The sequence below is a fragment of the Panicum virgatum genome, chromosome 9N, assembly GCF_016808335.1.
Source record: "Panicum virgatum strain AP13 chromosome 9N, P.virgatum_v5, whole genome shotgun sequence".
NCBI lineage: Eukaryota > Viridiplantae > Streptophyta > Magnoliopsida > Poales > Poaceae > Panicum > Panicum virgatum.
In genome coordinates this window covers 23,474,040-23,493,427 of record NC_053153.1, presented here as the reverse complement: position 1 = coordinate 23,493,427, position 19,388 = coordinate 23,474,040, and the positions used below count along the sequence as shown (strand labels likewise).

Below are 19,388 nucleotides of genomic sequence, written 5' to 3'. Positions count from 1 at the left end.
TCCTTGTGACTATAAAAGGAGGAGGCGGGCTTCCTTTAAACGGACGACTGGCGGAACGGACTGGCTGACTCCCTTCTCGGACGCTTCTGGACATCAGCTACCGCGGTCACCTACACTCACGATCATCGCCATACCAGACTCTTCTTCTAGCAGAGACCTGGGAGTTTCCCTCCCTCTCTCGACTAGCTTGTACCCCCTACTACAAGCACTCCGGGTGCAAGATAATACAGTGCCCTCGCACACCCCCCTTTGCTGGACGTACGGCCCCGCGGCCGGAACCAGGATAAACCGTGCGTTACTGTGTTGCCTCTTGCATCATCATTTGGGACGAGGAAACACGCAGCATTTACTAGTTGGGATCCAGGCCCCCCGGGTCGGGACGCCGACACGCGGCGGTAGACAAACAGGGAGGTGTCTGACTTGGCCTCGACGAAACCCAGACTGAGCAGGTATGCTGCAAAGCGACTATACCACGCACGAGGAGCCTACTTCAACCCATAAAGAGATCTGTTGAGCCGACAGACAAAATCGGGGTGAGAGGTGTCCTCGAAACCAGCTGGCTGAGCACAGTAGACCGTCTCCGAGAGCGTGCCATGGAGGAAGGTGTTCTTCACGTCGAGCTGGTGGATGGGCCACTATCGAGACAGCGCCAAGGAGAGGACGGTGCGAACGGTCGCAGGCTTCACCACAGGGCTAAATGTCTCATCAAAGTCCACACCTGGGCACTGAGTGAACCCCCGCAGGACCCAGCGAGCCTTGTACCGTTCCAGTGAACCATCGGCCTTGAGCTTGTGATTGAAGATCCACTTCCCAATGACCACATTGGCACGCGGCGGGCGAGGAACCAGATCCTAGATGTGATTCCTCATGAGGGCAGCATGCTCTTCTTCCATAGCCGCCCACCAATTGGGGTAGGGTTGTAACACCCCGGGTGTTAATTTTGTGCTTAAATTGCTAATCATGAGCCTAAACTTGTCAATTGTGTTAATTGCACATGCATTGCTACACTTTAAACTTCATGTCATCACATGCATTCAAAACTAAGTTAATGTTTTTGCAAATTTTTGCTAATTGTATGTGTTAACCAATATTTTGAAAACAATGTGTACAAGTGTTTTAGGCAAAAAAAATTTAACCATGTTTGAGGCTTGTTAATAATTTATTTTGTCTAAACACTCAACTTTTGGCCAATGTAAAACTTGTACTACAAAGTTTATTTGGTGTGTTTTGTTTTGAGTGAAAACCTTATTTAGTAGTTCAAAACTGCAGTCAAAATAGGGTCAAACCTCTGTTTTGAAAGGTTTAAATTTTAAATCTAAGCTGAGCTTTAAGCCCCGTTTTCTCCTAAATCCAAAGCTTAAATCAATGTTTGCCCAACATCAAAGTTGTAGATCTCTTCTTCTTCTACAACTTTTGTTTTGGTCGAATTTCAAGTTCCAATATGAAATTTGGAGTTATAGATAGTCAAAATCGGCTCAAATTTAGTTGAAATTGTTCACTGTGCTACTGGCTCCCTCTCCTGTTCGCCGTACTTGCCCATGCCGACGGCACAGTCCGGCGAGCCGACTCCACGCGTCAATCATCGCGACGCATCCCTCAGCGTGACCTCGCCTTACCCATCCTCAGCACCAATCCCGTTCCCCTCCCTTTCTTCCTACTCGAGCTTGGGACGAGCTGAGACGAGCAGAGCCACGCCGCTGGCGCCCTGCCCATCCCCGGCCGCACCTCCTCTGTTTCCTCCCACGGATGCCTGGCCAACCTCATCCTCCATCTCCACCGTGCAGCACCGGGTCCGGTCGAGCTGCTTCCTGGCCGAATCGGCCCCTTCACTGTTGGCCGCCGTGGAAGCTTGGTTCGGAGCTTCGACCGCCGTCGATCCACTCCCTCTGGTCATCCTCCGCCCGGATCGAGCATGTGGTGAGCGCCCCTGCACCCTCCTCATCCTCCCCGACCCCTTCCTTGACCTCCACCGACCACCCCCTCGTCGGTAGCTGAGCTGCAGGACCACCTCCACCACTGCTCCGCCGCCGGCGCCCTCCCGACCACCTCCGACCCCGGCTCTTGCCTCAAACCGGCCCTAGGTGAGCCCCTTGCGCTTCCCCACCACACCCCTGCAGCCAGCATGGCCTCCTCTTGCCGGACCCGAGCTCCTAGAGTGCTTCCTCTGCCCCAAATCACATGAGGGACCACATGCAGCAATTCAAGCAAGTGCAGGGGGTTTTCTGCAATGTCATAGACTCATAGGAATATGTTTTAGGGACCAAATCGCTTGAAAATTTTGAAAATCTATAGAAAATAGTAAAAAAAATGCTAAAAATGCAAAACCAGTTTTATTAGGTTCATCTTTTTATTCTCTATATGATAGAACCATGAAATATGTTGTTTGATAACTTTTTCTGTGCAGTTTTAATTATGCAAGTTAAATGCTTTTGTATTTTGTTAATTTCATAAATGGAGTTAGGAGCATGCTAAAAATATAAAACCAATTGGGTTAGCTTTGTTTTGATATGCAGTACTTAGGAAAAATATTAAACCTGCTCTTTTGTTAAGGTTTCTGTGATGCATTGTTTTAATCATGTTTAATGCTTGTTTATTTTGTATCTGCAGTTCTGGTTGTCTAAAAATTATGAAATTTATGCGGTAGCTTACTCTTTGCATGCCTAGTTCACTGTAAAAAATTTCATGACCAGAATCTATGTGCATGTTTTTAGATCTTTTTTTGTTCAGTTTGCCTTGTTAAAGCTAAGTTAAATACTTTCAGTTGCCAATAATTGTTGGTAAATTTTTGCTGCATGCTTGATCAATACTTAAGCTGCTGGTAAAGTTTTGCTACCAGGTTATGGTTGCAAGTTATGTTTTCTCATTTGTTCGGTCTCTAGCTACAGGTTTCCTTTTATTGTTGTTGCTAAGAAATGTTTTCTAGCATGTGTAATTTCAGCAAATCGTTTTGTTCATGTGTAAACCGTACTAAATTAATTAGGACTAGAATGTTGGTGTTTTATAAAACTTGCTTATGTTGGCTTGTTAAGCTAAATGATCTTAGTGTGCTCTCATGCTTGCTTGCTAGTTAATGTTTTTCTGCATCTTTAAATTCAGCAGCTAAATTCTTATTCCTGTGTAAATGATGGCAACCCTTTTAGGACCAGAATATGGTTTGAGTGTATTCACCTCGCTTATGTTTGCTTGTTAAGTTAAATGAAATCTATAGTTAATCTCTCTTGATTTATAGTATTGATTGACTTTTCTAGTAATGCTTTTTGTAGGAAACACTTTAGGCTAAAATAAGCCTCGAATCGTTTTTCGTGTGAGCCTTGTTTGTTGTGGTTACTCAAATGTTTGCCAGTCATGTCTTTCTCTTTAATCGCATTGCATTGCATCATCCGCACCCATGTAATTGTGACCATATGATTGCCTTGTATGCCTTTTAAATGCATCGTGTGTTGTCTTCCTTAAGTTCATGCATTTGCATCGTTGCATATCATCTAGATACGCTAGAAGTGCGACACGTGGAACCGGAGGGCAATATTGAACCGAGCCAGGAGATGGTGGATGGGTAGACCAATCGGAAGACGGAAGGACTGACTGGAGTGCATGCTTGGACTGGGATGATGTCAAGCCGGTGCAAGACTGCAAGCTAACTAACTGACTTTGTGTCAAACCCCAGGCAAGCCCCGGAGCATAACCCCTACTTTCAGTATTCAATATTATTATCTAAGTATTGTGCATTTATGTTCTAGGAGTTGTATGAAACCCTAGTATGCATGTCTCTCCCTAGGTACCTATGAATCTATACTACTATTCAGGTGTCGTTAGAAATGCTTTGCTAAGTAGGAAATCGGTAGAAGTCGAGTGATTCCTGTCACTCGCGAGATATAGGTCTTGTTACTTGTGGAAGAGTTGCTGGAGAATGAATCAATGAGGAAAGAAAATGGAGACCAGGCGGAGATGAAATTGCTTATGGATATGGAATGGATGGAAAGTGAGACTCCGCCTGTGTCGGTTAAGGACCGCACCGTTGTTGGCAGTGTTGATTGAGGATTGAACAGTACTAACTACATACCGGAAGTAGGAGGTAGTCGAAACCGATAAGCTGTAGACCTGATTTACAACGATACTTTGAATTGCGACCTGCTACTCTGGGCATGGGATGATGGCGGGTGTTGGATTGTGTGTCGCCTCCGGGTTCTCTGGGAGTTCGCCGCGAGGGGCCCTTCACTCGGGTTTTGGCAGGCGTGGTTCAAATGTCGTGGTAATATGAGAACAGTTGACATGTGTGGTCCAGTGTGGCTTGCATGTGTCGTGTGAGTTAGGTCCACCTTGCAAGGTTAAATCGAATCGATTCACCGTGACTCGCGGATATGAGAGCCTTGATCTCTTTGTCACATCGTAGTAAGAATTGGAATGAGAATGGAAGGATGATGACATGAATATGATGATGTTATTGTTGGAGGCTTAATGTAGTCCACCATGCTTGTTCTAGATGTTGGTGCAAATCTAGTTGGCATTTGTACATTATTAAACTTGAGCTAAAATATTGAAAGTAAGGATCCACTATTAGTAACTTTTTAGCAAAATAACCAGAGCCAAAAAGATTTGGATGTCTAGGAGTCGGCTAAGTATACTCAAGGTTTGTTGTTACCCTATTTTCAGGTATCTGCTGCTGGTTGAAGCTAACTAAGATTCATGTCGGTGGGCTCGATGTGACATCCTCACGCCTTCGTAGATATCATTGTTTTCAAACTGAGCTTTTATTTAAATTCTGCTGCATGTTGAACTCTGATAATTACTTCAAACCTTTTTGTAAAGCTATGCTTGATATTTTAAATTTGAAACCTCTATCTGCTTGTGATCATCTTTGCTCGTCGTCGTGCGAGACTTGATTAATGATTAAGATGATAGTTAGCACACTTAAGCCGGTTTAATTTGGGCCTTCCAGCCTGCGCCTGTGCTGCCTGGGCCGCCTGGAGGGCCTGCGCCAGTGCCTGGGCCGCTTGGAGGGCCTGCAGTTGCTGGAGCTGGGCCTGCTGCGCCTACTGAGTGAGCAGGGCCGCGGGGGAGGCGCCGCCTGCTATGGTCGTGGGCCAGGCCACATCTGGATGCCCCCGGTCCACAGATTGTGGAAGGTGGGCCAGGGCATGGTGGGAGTGGCCTGCGTGGCGCCGCCGTTGCTACCGCTGCCGCTGCTGGAGCCGCCAGACTTCGGCTGGCGGTTGTTGCGTTTGCTGAAGGGCCTGGTCTTGGAGTTGGCGCCACCAGACCCGCCCCCGGGGGCCACTGCCGCCCCCGGAGCCGCCGGAACGCTGCTGCGGGGTGGGTACTGGGGCCAGGGTTATTAAAACGATAAAATGATGAAACGAATAGAGGGTAGATTTTAACGAAACGATGGACGTTTTATCGTTTAAACGGACGTTTTAACGTTTAAACGTCGATTTCACAAGAATGTTTTCTCGTGAAAACGTCGTTTTCACGATGTTTAAACGTCGTTTTAATAACCAGGTGTTGGCCGGCGGCTGCAGCAAGGAGGGCAGTGGAGGGATCCGGATCGGAGGTGCCCACGGTGATCTCCTCGAGCAGGAGGTCGTTCTTGGCCTCCAAGAACGTGGGGAAGGGGCGCCCACGATGGATTTGGCGGCCGATGGCGGTGTACTTGGCGTTGAGGCCACGTACGAGGTTGAGGACGCGAGTCTGGTCAGAGACGGGCTCGCCCAGGTTGCCGAGCTAGTCGGCCATGGTCTTGAGGCGCCTGCAGTAATCTGAAATAGACAGATCACCTTGCTTGAAGCCGCGGAACTGGGCGTCAAGGAGGAGAGCGCGCGTCTCCTGGTTGTCGAGGAACTGAGACTCGACGGCAGCCCAGACGGTGTGGGCGGAGGCGTCGGGCGTCATGACGGTCTCGATGAGGTCGTTGGAGATCGTCCCGTAGATTCATGACCGGACGACGCAATCCATGCGCGCCCAGTCAGGGTAGGTGGCCGGGGGGTCGTCGAGGACGTGGTCCTGCAAGGAGAACTTGCCGAGGACGAGCAGGAACTGCTCATGCCACCTGGTGTAGTTGCCGGCGGCGACATCGAGGACGACGGGGACAATGCTCCGGATGTTCTGAACCGCAACAGCCTGGGCGTGCAGGTTCAGAACGGCGGCCGCTTCGTGAAGCTGCATGGCGCCGTGGACGTCGTGGACAGACTTGTCGTCGTCCTTGTGCGGCGGCGGGGCGGGGGGTGGATCGACGGCGTCGGCCACGGCGCGCTCCTTGGCAGCAAGGAGGAGCGCCTGGCGAAGGCGCTCAGCGAAGGCGTCACGTTCCTTGGCCGCGGCGTCCGCGAGCTTCTCGGCCTCGGCTGCTCGCGCTAGGGCATCAGCCCTAGCCTTGGCGTGGGCAGCCTTACGCTCCTCCTCCGTCTTGGGGGAGGGAGGCTCGGAGTGGGATCCAGCCATGGAAGTGGCTGCTGCGGCGGGGAACGCCGGAGCAGGGGGTGCGGCTGGTGATCAGCACGCGATAGGGTTGAGTGGAAGCGAGGTCGGGGGTGACCCGGTCTCTTGATACCATGAAGAAAGGTATGGCTAGAATAGGATTAGATTGATTAGGGTGCAAAGCACGAGTACATGTACATATAGGCAAGGATGCCTAGGTATATGGAAATATCCTATCAGGGGATCCTTGCCTATCCTAATCAACAGATGAAATCCCGGGGGGGGGGGCGCACCTAGACAGTGCGGGCGCCCCAACCCTAAAGGCCAATATGGCCGGCACAACCAAAGGCCCATGGGCCAGCCTATACAACTCTCTAACAGAGTAGAACTTTTAGGAACACGCCAAATAGCACTTGGAATCCGACATGAATGTCAGAATCTGACTCGGCAAAAAGAATTAGGACACATGTGTATAGGCATCACTGACTACTACACATGTGCCACGCCAAAACAAAGTGATATATAACAGGAACTCAACATGTACGGAACACAAACCAAGATACTCAAATCATCCATTTTGAGCTATTGTCTGCCACTAAGGTACACATAGTGCACCCAACCTTCTAGAGTTTCTCAACCTAGAGCTCATCAGTTCATAAACATGCATAATAAGATCACAATGCAGCCATTTATACCAGCATAGACACCATAATAATTAATAATTGTTCCAAGTGTGCAAAAGCATTGTTCCTTTCAGAGGTCATCAAAAAGGTCTAGCCGTCATTGGATGACCCAATGATAGTGGCATCTGCCTTCAGAATGCAGTTTGATCCCACAAGATAGCCTCTGGATGGGTCCATGAGTGTCTTCAGTGGAATGAAGTTGGACCATCCCCAGCCACTCTTGGCTTTGGTTGCAAACACGAAGCGACCTACGATAGATTGTCACAAAGTAAGGTAATATCCAAACAGAAGCAATCACTAGTTAATTGATTTCATGAGGCCAGTAGATATTATGGAGAGCTGAACCTGTAACTGTGTAGTGTTTCCCATGCTTCTGGTCCAGGATGGATATAGTCAGTTCAATCATCATTTCAGACTCGAGAGGGAGCTCCTTCTGACCATGCAGGTATAAGTACAGGGAAAGCGAATTGGTGCTATATTTGTCACCAAGTGGATACATGTTGATGTGCCTGAAATGGAACAAAATCAATCTGTTATAACCATTCATAATTGACAGGTAAGAAAAGGAAAAGAAGAAAGTATAATCCTGGCTCCTTGAAAAGGTGATATTGTTGGCAGCCATGTGCCCATGTCAAGTGACAGTTAAACAAGATTAAGCTTCCAGAAAGAGTAGAATTAATAGGCTGGAATGAATCACTGGTTGTTCAAAACATACTAGTACCAGAGTTGCTCATCTCCAAACACAGATAACACTCTAGATCATCTAAATGGGATATGAAATATGAAAATGTTTGTAAGAACAAGGGAGCTTCTGTTGATGAAGAAACCCACACATAATTCTAGTACAATAGAATATCCACTGATAATGTTGGTGGCATAAATAATTACTTGTACTTCTGAACAAACACCACCTGAGTTGAATGCTACTTGCACACTGAAAACTGACTGAAATGACTAATGGCATATGCATATTATATGAATGAATTACACCAGAATAAAAATAGATGGATACCATTTTTGTCCGCCAACATCAAATGCAGGAGAAAAGACTGGGAGTTTCATGTCAAGGAAGTTGTTCATGGTCCAGGTGTATGTTCCTTTGATGAATCCCTTCTTCTGGAGGAAGATGTTCTGAACTGTGATAGGCTTTGGAATCACAATAGGCTTATTCACATTCGCCTTTAATATCCTCACACCAAAGACACAGCTATCATCAACCAGAAAATCAGATGATTTTAGTAGTTCTTCAAGAGGAATCAAGCATTTTGTCTCTGAGTGCGTCTGCTTGGCTTGAAAGTTGTAGCTAGCTGCTCATAGATAAAGGTAGCAGTATGAGAAATATACTCCTATAAATTTGTAAGGTACAAATTGCCCGAGCACAATACAACCTGCTTCTACCCTAGTTGATCATTTTTTTTCTCGAACACGTAGGAGAGCTGCGTATCTTTGATTAAGAAGAGATAAAAGGTCCAATAAGAAAAAAAAACAGCACAGCACCTAGGACCACAGGTGGGGGAGTTGGCCCAAAAACAAAACTATTAGATGAAACTAACATGAAAATAGTTTATCACTTTAATTATTTTTGAAAAGCAAATAAACATGTATGCAAGGCTAGCATTTGTGAAGTGCAATCCATATCGTCAAAATAGTAAGAGTGGCATGTCTATGTTCTTCGAAATATTGATCAAACAAGAATACAATATCAAGTGAACGAAATAGTATGAAAATTTAAAGACAATGTGACAAGTATTAGATCATATATCAAACTCTACACACAGTTGAAAAGGTAAATTACTATATGATGCTCAGAGGTTCCAAGTTCTGAGAGATACTGCTGAAGCTTATAAAGCACAGAGGAATAAGAAGTCGCAGTTTAGTCAAATGATTGTACTTGAAACTATAAGTTCAGGAACTACCTTTACATCCACGATAAGTCCCTTTTGAATGGTTGTACATTGACAACTCGAAAACTGCACTCAAGATGCAACCTGGCTTTAAGATGTTTTGGTTTACGCAAAGGCATAGAGCAATGTATGGAATCTCATCACCAGACTTTTTATGCACTGGGATCACTTGCAGGAACCTGTTAAATGAATTAATGAGCAGATCAACAACTCAGACTAGAAGTCAAGAGTGAAGAAAACGAAAGGCTTTTCTTCGGGAATGTGATTGCTTTTAACTTCACTAGAACAGCATTTGTGACTACCTGACAGTCTAATTAACATTATTTTCAAGAATAATCTAATTGTTCTAATTAATATTTTTGATAGGCAGCTTTTTTTATCTCCCCAAACAAATCAAATGAGATTTTGAGTGATGTGTCATGCCTGCTAGATATAGATTCATTTTGGGATTATGATACATACCAACTGTATCCACAGCAGTGAAAAGGAGCAGAATTAGCTGATACAGCCCCCCTATCAAGTAAAGCTGAGAAACCGTAAAACTTCCATTTGAAAGCTGGATCATGGGTCTTTCTCAGCCGTGCAGGAGCTGAAATTGTTACAAGAACAATTAAGCACAGTTTGAGGAAGATAGTGGGGAATGAAGAGATTACACGCTATAAGCAGATTAGGGTGCATGATTGCAACGACAAATAAACAAACACAAAATAGAAACCTCATGAAAGGAAACGGAGCATAATAGTTCTGTATAATCTATACAGAGGGAATAATATGTCATTCTACTTCCAACTGTTTAGATAAAAATATCTAGCAGAGTTACTTATGACAAATGGCTCCTGATAATTGGTTACTTGACCAAACAGGAGTAAAACTGTAAAAACCAGTGGAATTCTGCTTTTGCATATCTTAGCACATAATACACACACCACTCTTTCTGCACACTCCATTGATAAGAGGGCAACTTAGAAAGTCAAGCAGTTTATTTTCTTAGCAGCGATGAATCAGTTTATTTTCACAGTAAATCTTCGAAGCAGTAGCACATAATACATGCCGCTAATCATATTCTACATAGACATACTGCAACGTGGGTCACACAATATCATAACAGGTGGTGGTAGCTGGTAGCTTGCAGAGCATCAAATCAAAAATCAACTGTCAACTGGAATGAAATTTTGGAGATGGACAGTTCATTTTTGCCCAATATTTGTTTATTAAGGGATTATCTCGATTTCAACGACAATAAGGTCATAATAATGAGGGATCTGAATCCAAATACAAACCAACCAACGCCACTAAGTTAAAGTAGCAATCAGCATGCTAATAGAATAATTTAATCCACAAGCAAAATAAGTTCGATTGAATCCTTACTAGCGCTTGCAACGCAAGAGTTGCCCATGGTAGAGAGAGACCACTTCCTCTGCTCAGGAGTCCTCTGCACGTGAAACCAATCATGAAGCCGTAAGCAAACGATGCAGAATCAAGAACCAAGATGTTACCACAGACACAAGAATTTCACACAAGAGAGAAGAGAGGCCGGGAGGTAAAACCCCAATCTACAAACAAAGAGGCAGCGCAAAACTTCAAAAGAAACGAACTTTACTCTCGAAAACGAACGAACTTTACGCTCTTGCCAAGAAAGCTAAGAACTCACGACGCAGAAAACCCTCAAACAACTCAGGAACACTGGATCGGGCTACACCAGAAACCGATCAAGCCCCTTCCTTCCGTTTCCCCTCCATATGTACTTTTAGAGATCATGATTGCGTAACAAGCTAAACCAAAGGAGCAGACTTCGATACGAATCGAGAGAAAGAATCGAAGAGGAACGGAGGGGGATCTGGGAGGGATTGAGCGGACGTACCTCCAATGCCTTCCGCGGCCGCAGTGGCGAGATGGGGTTTTGGAGGCGTGCAGAACCTGTAGAGGGAATAGAGAGTCGTGGCCGGAATATATAGAGTACGTTGTTTAGGTAGTCTCCCTTACGGATAAGACAAACTGAAATTATACAATCTAATCTATTAGATATTCCAATATACTCTAACAGAATCAAGCGAGGGGGCATTAGAGCAACAGACTCGCTAAATTGGTTGGGCTAGGTAAAAAAGAAATTCTGCAAAAAACTGAATCCAACAGATATTTTCAGATATTTTATCTTACTCGGTATTCCCTGGCTCTCACTAACCAAAATTGCTCACTATCCCCTCGTGCCCGTGCATCCTGCGCCCTCCCCCTCCTCTTTCCCGTTGCCTCGTGCGCTCTCGCGCTGCCTGACCCCTCCCGCCAGTACGCCTATGCCCCTCCCACCGGTGCGCCCTTGGTGCGCCCTCGCCCCCACTGGTGACCCCACGCCACGCGAAGGGTCGGTACACCCTAGCGCTATGACGAGGCCGCACTCGACGTCGATGGTTACCTAATAATGGATAAATGAAAAAGAAAAAATATATGAAGAGACTAATTTTACTAGTTTGTTGGAGTATATATCCAAGTGCAGAGAGAAAATATTGGCTAAATAGATAATTAAATAAGAATATAGAGAATAAGATTTGGCTAGATACCTTGAAAGGGAACAACTAGGGGTAAAAATATAATTTCCGCGTGAAATCGTCTAGCCGAAGGACACATGGCCAAATGTTGTTGGATGTTGGCAGCTAATCAAAAAAGTTCAAGTGAACTAAAAGTTAGAAAGGTCACGGTGGTGGCAGCCGAAAGAAGTGAAAAGAAACTGTAAATGAGATGCACGACACAAAAGTTATTAGTCTTTGTGAACTCGTTTAAAAAAAAGTCTTTCGAACCAAAATAAAGAAGGAACCATATAGTCATCTTCCTTTTCCTTTTTATCAAAATAGGTTTTGCAAATGTGACATTGCTGATGCGACCTCTCCTTAATCCTCATACTTATTTTCCCTCTCCTTTCTTGACCTGCCATTTAGTTTATAAAAAAAATCTAATTTACTCCCTTCAACTATAGCCAAAGTTTGAATAACCTCCTAAACTATAATTTGGTTCAATTTACCCCCCTAAACTATACAATTTAGTTTATTTTAACCCCCATATACAATTTGACTTTTTTTTATTTCTCCATACACAAGTTGAATTTTAATTTTAAATTTTGCAGGATAGAAGTGGACATCACAATGTATATTAAAATTTTTTGCTATAGTTTATTTGTCATAATTTTATATAATTTTGTACTACAATGATTAATTTATTATCAAATATCCTAATCTATCAAAATAATAATAAAAAATTATGATATATTTTTCTAAGATGTGCGATGATGTGTACTATCATCTTGTAAAATGTTAGCTTAAAACTCCACCTATGTATGAAGAAATGAAAAAGACAAATTATATTAGGGGATAATTTGAACCAAAAGCCATAGTTTGGGGTGTAAAATGAACCAAAATATAGTTTAGGGGATTATCCAAACTTTGTCTATAGTTTAGGAGAGTAAATTAGACTTTTTCTGTTTATAATGCTCTGTTTCATTGTTTTAGATCTGCACCGATATTGCAGTTATGCATCATACATTCATACCTTTATTACCTTACCTCAATTTCCACGAGCTCCCGATTGCTTCAAGGACTTTCGACTCACTGATTGTCATGCACGAGTGAACCAGAAACGCCTCACCAATCCATAAGCCATCTAGCAATCAGCAGATATTGCTTGCCTACTTTCTCGTGAGCTTGGAACGGCATGGCGTGCGTGCAGCGTGCACGTTGGTGTTGGGTCTCAAACAGGCAAGGCGTCATGTGCAAGCCAGCATCTACACCGGAAACTGCTTCGGGAGGAAGGCGCACGATCTTCTTCAATTCTCCGGGTAATTCTTTCGAAGAACACAGTTTCAGAAATAGTAAGAAGACGTGTCTGGTCTTTGGAAGAAGAACTGGAAAAAGCTCACGCGTACGCGGAAGTTCTTGCGCATTTTTCGCAGACAGAATTTTGTACAAATTTTTGAAAGAAAATTTGAAGTTTTGCAAAACAGTGAACTTGGATGGCGACTTTTGACAGATTGTGGCAAAAAGGGCGGCCTTCTCAGAAAGTGATAGGGCTCATGCATTCATATCGTCTTCATGTGACCTGCGAGTTCATCTCAGTGGAAGTGGGGTCATGGTCCTGCAGTGTGGACAAGCTCTTGTTTCTATTTTCGGAACAAAGGTAGCAGTCTCGGAGGGGATGCCAAATTCCTCAGTGAAATTGAGTGCACATGCTTTCTGTTTCATCTGCTCCATCTTTTTGGTGTTTGCTTAATTAGCTCTCGCTGACTTATCAATCCGTGCTCCCACATGGTCTAATTAGAATTAGTATAAAATAAAGATTATAGCTAATAATTATGATTATTCATCTTACGTCCTCTTTCATCTATTAAATATTATAACACATACTCTAAAATACTTGGGTGAGAGATCAGAAGTGCTTTAGGATGGCGAGGTCTGGTTGAGTATCTTGTTTTATGGGACAGCTTGGTTACCTTTGAACTCAACGGTACATCTGAAGTTCGAAGCTTCAGGTACATACTCCACTAGATCAGCTTACATGAATTTCTTTGCTAGTTCCATCACCTTCGAACCTTGGAAACAGCTCTGGAAAGCTTGGGCATCCAGCAAATGCAAAACTTTCATGTGGTTGGCAATTAGAAATCGCTGCTGGACTGCACATCGACTGCAAAAAAGAGGCCTCCCCCATCCGGAGCGTTGTCATCTTTGCGACCAAGAAGGCGAGTGTGTTCAGCACATTCTTACCTCTTGTGTTTTATTTTAGTTTGCCATCTTGCAACCTCTGAATTTATCCCGCCTAAGTCCCAACAACAACATTGCATCCTTTCGCGAGTGGTGGAGAAGGTCTTGGAAGAAACTAAAGAAGCATTGCATTCTCGAAGCTTGGATTTTGTGGAAACACAGGAATTTATGTGTCTTTGTGGGATTGGCCCTGAATCTGCAGCGAGCTCTTCAAGCTTTCGAGAAGAAGTCCCTTCTTTAGGATCTCACTAGGGCTAAAGGGCTTGCTGCCTTGAACCCCGGAAGGTTGGTTGAGCAAGTGTAGACTGCAGTAGTCGCTGTTTGGTTAGGTCTTAGCTTCAATTTCTTTGTAACAATTTCTTTTATCGGTTTCTACAGCCCTACCCTTGGTCCAAGGAGAGGTGCTGGATTGTAAATTGGACTAAACTCTTTTCCTCTTAATACAAAGATATACAGTTTTCCTGCATGTTCGCAAAAAAAGATAGCACGATTCAAGAATATTTTTTTTGATACGAACACGATTCAAGAGTTGAAAAAGAGTTGCCCATGCCTCTAGCATTTCCTCTTCCCAGGAATTCTCTGCAGGTGAGATAACTAGATAAGTCACTCATGCCGCAAGCCATATCAACTAGGCCGCTCTAAGCACCAATGGAAAAAAAAAAAACCTTCTTTCCAATAAAGCCAAGAACCAGCATTGCAAACATCCGAAAATCCTCAAATAACCCAGGGAGGCGGGATACCAAGATCGCACGATCGACAGCACATGAATGGACATTCTCGCTGCGACCTTTTCCATTTCTGATGCTGCAGTTCAGAGTGCATTATCGCAGAACAAGCTCTACCAAAGCAACGGAATTTCTTTTTTTTAAGAGAAAAAGCAACGGAATTTCCTACCGATCGGAAAAAGAAACGGCCAGGAAAACCAGGATTCAAGGGGATTGACAGTTCTGTTGCTAGCAGTAGCAGGAATGCACTTGAGGTCTCCCTGTCCCTGGTGCCGTACAGCCGTGGTGCGTGGTGAGAAAAAAGAGGGGTAAAATGACAGTTCCGCGTGATACTACGGAGTATGTGTATGTATCTGGAGACACGTGGCAAAGCTATTGGATGCGGAGGATAAATTTGAGAAGCAGGGTAAAATAAGGAAGATTAATTTCAAAGCAGCAAAGAAAAAGTTCAGAGTGGAAAAAAATCAGAACAGAACATACGTAGGGTAAAATGACGGTTGCAGATCGAGATGAGTCTCCATACGGATCCAAAATCTTATTTAGTTCTCTAAGAGCATCTCCAAGAATTCCTAATCCCACTTCCCCATCCTTGTTTTTTGAAAAAAAAAAATTCTCTCTAATAATTCCCCATTCTAATTCCTTATCCTCTAACAATTGCCAAATTCTCATCTCCCGTGCGTAAAAATGCGCACGCTTGGCTGCCTCCCGATCCCTCTTCCCGCGGCGTTTTTTTTTTTTGACTCGCTCCTCCTCACCCTCGGCGATGGACATGGGGTCATGGCGACGGCGACGGCGACAGCTGCGGCGGCCTGCCCGAGGCTCTGGCCGCGGAGGTGGGCCACGATGAGGGCGTTCACCTGCAGGAGCAGCTTGGCCTCCTCCACGGCCTCGTCCATTGATTCGTTATGGGCCACGATGAAGGCGTTCATCTGCTGCAGCAGCTTGGACTCCTGCACGGCCTCGTCCATTGATTTGTTCTCGTCACTTCGATTCCCCTCCGACCCCGCTCTAGAGGCTGACCCAAATCTGATGCCTTTCCTTCGTTCTAGCATTTGGGGACGGACGCCGCCATGGCTGTCTACGCAAGGGACTAAACAGGGGGCGAAGCCAGAAAAAAATTTATGAGGAGCTGAAAAAAAAACACTACAACATGGCACCACTAGGACACTTCACAAATGACAAATATAATAGTTTGAAGTAGTTTTATATTAAAACATCGATGGACAATGAAAATCACAAAATACATCATGAAAAATAAATGATGCGGTTTACCCATACCGAAAAGCCAAATTACGAAACTAATAGACGCCGCGCATGACGGTGACACACATTCACACTTAGCCTAACTTCTACCATGCGCAAACATTGTGGTTATTAAAAGTATCCTTAGTTTTCTTCCAATTCACATAACTTTGATGTGCAAAGACCGAACTACCAAACTTTTGAGGCTTTGCTGAATTAAAGAAGAGATAGCAATACAAGCAATAAGCTGCGCTCTTGTACTCGCTATACTCTAGCCAATCAAATTCATCAAGCCAAGTCTTCTGAAAAGATTTAAATTCGCCACTCATCCATTTACAAGGAAATATGAAATCACAAGGTTGAGTTGAACCATTCAAAGCATATGCCCTCTTTACTTGATCTCTAATTTCAGGTTGATAATCATCAATTGGTTTGTGCTTTCCAGGATCCCCAATTAAGTCCGAATGACTAAACTCTGCTCTAGATTTCTTTGGTTGAGATGTGCTCTCATTAGTATGTGGAGTTGAAGCACTTGAACTTGAAAAGTATGTGTGTATGGTTCTTTTCGACATTCTGAAATCTGTCGTACCAATCAAATATTGAATCATTGAAAATAGAAATTGAATCACAGATTCACAGACAATGAGACAAAAAACTAAACAAGGATTTAACTGAAGTTGATCACCTAGTTTCAGCACTGCCTAATTTCTTGCCTCTGCCTCTCCAAACTCCAGCTCTCCTGCTATGCTAGCGCACTACTCGGTACCTCGGTGCAGCTGTAGGCCCTGCAGCACCGCTGCCGTGCCGCGCGCCATGCCTGGCCGCGGGGTGCGGGCCGCGGGCCGCCTGCCGCTCGCCGAGGCCTGCCGCTCGCCGCGCCTGGCCGCGGGGCGCGGGCCGCTCGCCGCGCTTGGCCCTGGCCGGCTGACCGCCTACCCCTGCCGTCGCCCGTAGTGCGCCGCCCCTGCCTGGCCGCCGCCAGCCGCCGCGCTCGATGGCCCTGGCCGGATGGATGCAGTTGGATGGATAAGGTTTGCTTGCTCTAACCCATGCCTTGTGGCTCTTTTTTTCATTTTTATATTTTAAAAAAACAAAATTTCAAAAATATAGGTCGAATAGGAAATTTTTCAAAAATAGGTGTCTGTCGCCCCTCTAATGGGCTAAGGGGCGACAGGGTGCCTGTCGCCCATCCAGTGGGCCACAGGACCTAAATATTACATTTAGGTCCTGACACTCAGGGCACATTAAACAGTGAATTTGTAAAATTGATATAAAATCGTAGAAAAATCGAAAAAATGCAAACTCAACTGTTCTGGATTCTATGAAATAATATCTACAACTTTTGTTACATAAAGTTTTTCATTTGATCAATGTATCTAAATCAAGAAAAATAGTTCTTGTACCTAGAAAAATCTGAAATAATTCATTTGGTCTAGTTGTGCTTATCTAAAATTTACCAAAAATTTTTTATAGCTCTTAGGAAATATAATAATGGTACTCTTCTAATACTCAGTATAGCAGCATGGATAAATAACCCATTTAAACTAGACATATTGCAAGATCTAATTTAAAAACTTATACTAGAAATGTTTTCTGGTCCTACTAATTTTGTACAAGCCTATGCTCACTATATGCAACACTCTGGCCAAAGATGACATGCATCCAAAGGATTGATCTTGAGATTTAAATAAAAGTGCATTAAAGTGGTATTTAAAATAGAGCAAGATACATTGATCAAATAAAAAACTTTATGTAACAAAAGTTTTAGATCTTGTTTCATAGAATCCAGAACAGTTGAGTTTGTATTTTTTTTGGTTTTTCTACGATTTTATATCGATTTTACAAGTTCACTGTTTAATGCGCCCTGGGCGTCAGGACCTAAATATAAATTTTTTTTTACATTTAGGTCCTGTCACCCACTGGATGGGCGACAGGCACCCTGTCGCCCATTAGGGGGCGACAGGCACCCATTTTTGAAAATTTTCCTATTCGGCATATATTTTTGAAAATTTGTTTTTTTAAATATAAAAATGAAAAAAAGCCCTGCCTTGTGTTTGTGCGTTTGGGCCTTGGGCCTTGGACAGTTCAGCAACTAGGCACTCCGCACTTGGGCTTAAGTGACTGGAATTTTTAGTGGGCCGGGGCTAACTCGTGAGGCTCCTTGGACTAAAAATCCATGGAGGGGCTCCAAGGGGCTCCATGGCTCCGGTGGCGGTAGGGGGGGGGGGGTCGAGCCCCCCTGACCCACCGCTGGATCCGCCCCTGGGACTAAAGGTCCACAATTTAGATTATTGGAAAGAAAAATGAAGAATTATTGGAGATGAACACATTTTTCCTTCCTCATATTTATTTGGAGAGTTTGCAACAAGGTATAAAATCGCGGGCTAAGACGTTTAGCGGAAGCTCTTCCAAAAAGCTAAGAGAGCTATAGCAAAAACTATAGCGGAGCTATCCATTTAGCGGTTTGCAAAAAAAATATGCATAATGTGGCCAATAACATCAGTAATGCAACTAATTTCAGCAAATTTTTCATAGCCATACATCCATAATACATATAAAATTAGAAGCATCATTGGTCTAACATTCTAAAATAGACTCAACACGTCTCTTGACTGCCTAACTGTGCCCGTGATGCTTTGTCTATGGTCCACCCTAGTTATATTGATTCTTTATTTCTTTTGGCTACATCTTTAGCGGAAGTAGCGTACATTTATTATCACTAAATCCTATAAAAAACCCATATAGCGGACATAGCGGACAAATATTGTATAACGTAGCAGGAGATCTCTTAAAAAGCTAATAGCGGATAATAGCGAGCTATTAGCGGGCTATTTTGTACCTTGGTTTGCAAACATCAAGTTTTAGAGAGAGAATATAAAAAATTGTTGGAGATGCTCTAAGATAATTTCCCAAAATCATTTTATGTGCCAGGCCGGACTGCCTAACACAGAAAGGCCCGCAAAAATATCTCTCCGTCCTGCGATTTTTTCTTTTTTATATTTAAAAAAAATCAAATTTCAAAAATATATGTCTGTTTCGAAAAATTTCGAAAATACCCCGGTCGCCCACCCAAGGGGCGACAGGACCTGTTTGTAATTTTTTTCTTCCAATTTGCAAATAGGTCCCTGGCCGGGGGCGTGCGGGTGCAGGGGGGCCTGTCGCCCCCCCCCCCCTCGGGCGACTGGGGGTGCCCCGCCCACAGGCGCGCAGGGGGGGCCTGTCGCCCCCCCTCGGGCGACCGGGTGTGCCCCCTCTATATAAGCCATTGACCCACATTCCCTCCTTATTTGAATCCAAAAATTCCACCAAAAATCCAGAAAAAAAGAGAGGGGGTGAGGAGAAGGAAAGCAGCGAAGCTCCGACGGATTGTGCACTTGTGATCTGCATGTAAGTACATTTAACTTATGTATTTTTTCATTGGTATTGTAGAGTAATTTAATTTAATTATTGCTATAATAGAACCATTTAAGGAGGAGTTTAATGATACTTTAGTTATGTAGTAGTAAGTTAGTTTAGAAAATTAGTACTATGCGTTTATTATTACAATTGCAGTACTATTAGAGACGTGTTTATAAATTAATTACGATTTAGAATAGAATTTCGCATATGCAGTATAGAATTTGAGTGTCATCACGTAGTTATGAATACTTATATGTTGTAGTTGAAATCCATACTTAGTTT

The 19,388-nt window shown here is 44.0% G+C and overlaps 1 protein-coding gene across 1 annotated transcript; it reads right to left on the bottom strand.

The window, feature by feature from the left end:
* Positions 1-6,911: 6,911 nt before the first annotated feature.
* On the bottom strand, positions 6,912-11,174 carry LOC120692496. Its single transcript, XM_039975814.1, has 8 exons — positions 11,156-11,174; positions 10,860-10,915; positions 10,367-10,430; positions 9,461-9,587; positions 9,011-9,177; positions 8,107-8,401; positions 7,440-7,603; positions 6,912-7,342 (listed from the first exon to the last, which is right to left on the bottom strand). Exons 3-8 carry the CDS (start codon positions 10,392-10,394, stop codon positions 7,185-7,187), a joined length of 939 nt encoding a protein of 312 aa, XP_039831748.1. The 5' UTR covers positions 10,395-10,430; positions 10,860-10,915; positions 11,156-11,174; the 3' UTR covers positions 6,912-7,184.
* Positions 11,175-19,388: the final 8,214 nt, after the last annotated feature.

Excerpts from the sequence above, each read along its gene's own strand:
- LOC120692496 (XM_039975814.1), bottom strand. The coding sequence starts at position 10,394 with ATGGGCAACTCTTGCGTTGCAAGCGCTA. Across the intron at positions 9,588-10,366 it reads CTCTTGCGTTGCAAGCGCTA|CTCCTGCACGGCTGAGAAAG; the intron begins GTAAGGATTCAA and ends TAACAATTTCAG. Across the intron at positions 7,604-8,106 it reads GATGTTGGCGGACAAAAATG|GCACATCAACATGTATCCAC; the intron begins GTATCCATCTAT and ends GTTCCATTTCAG.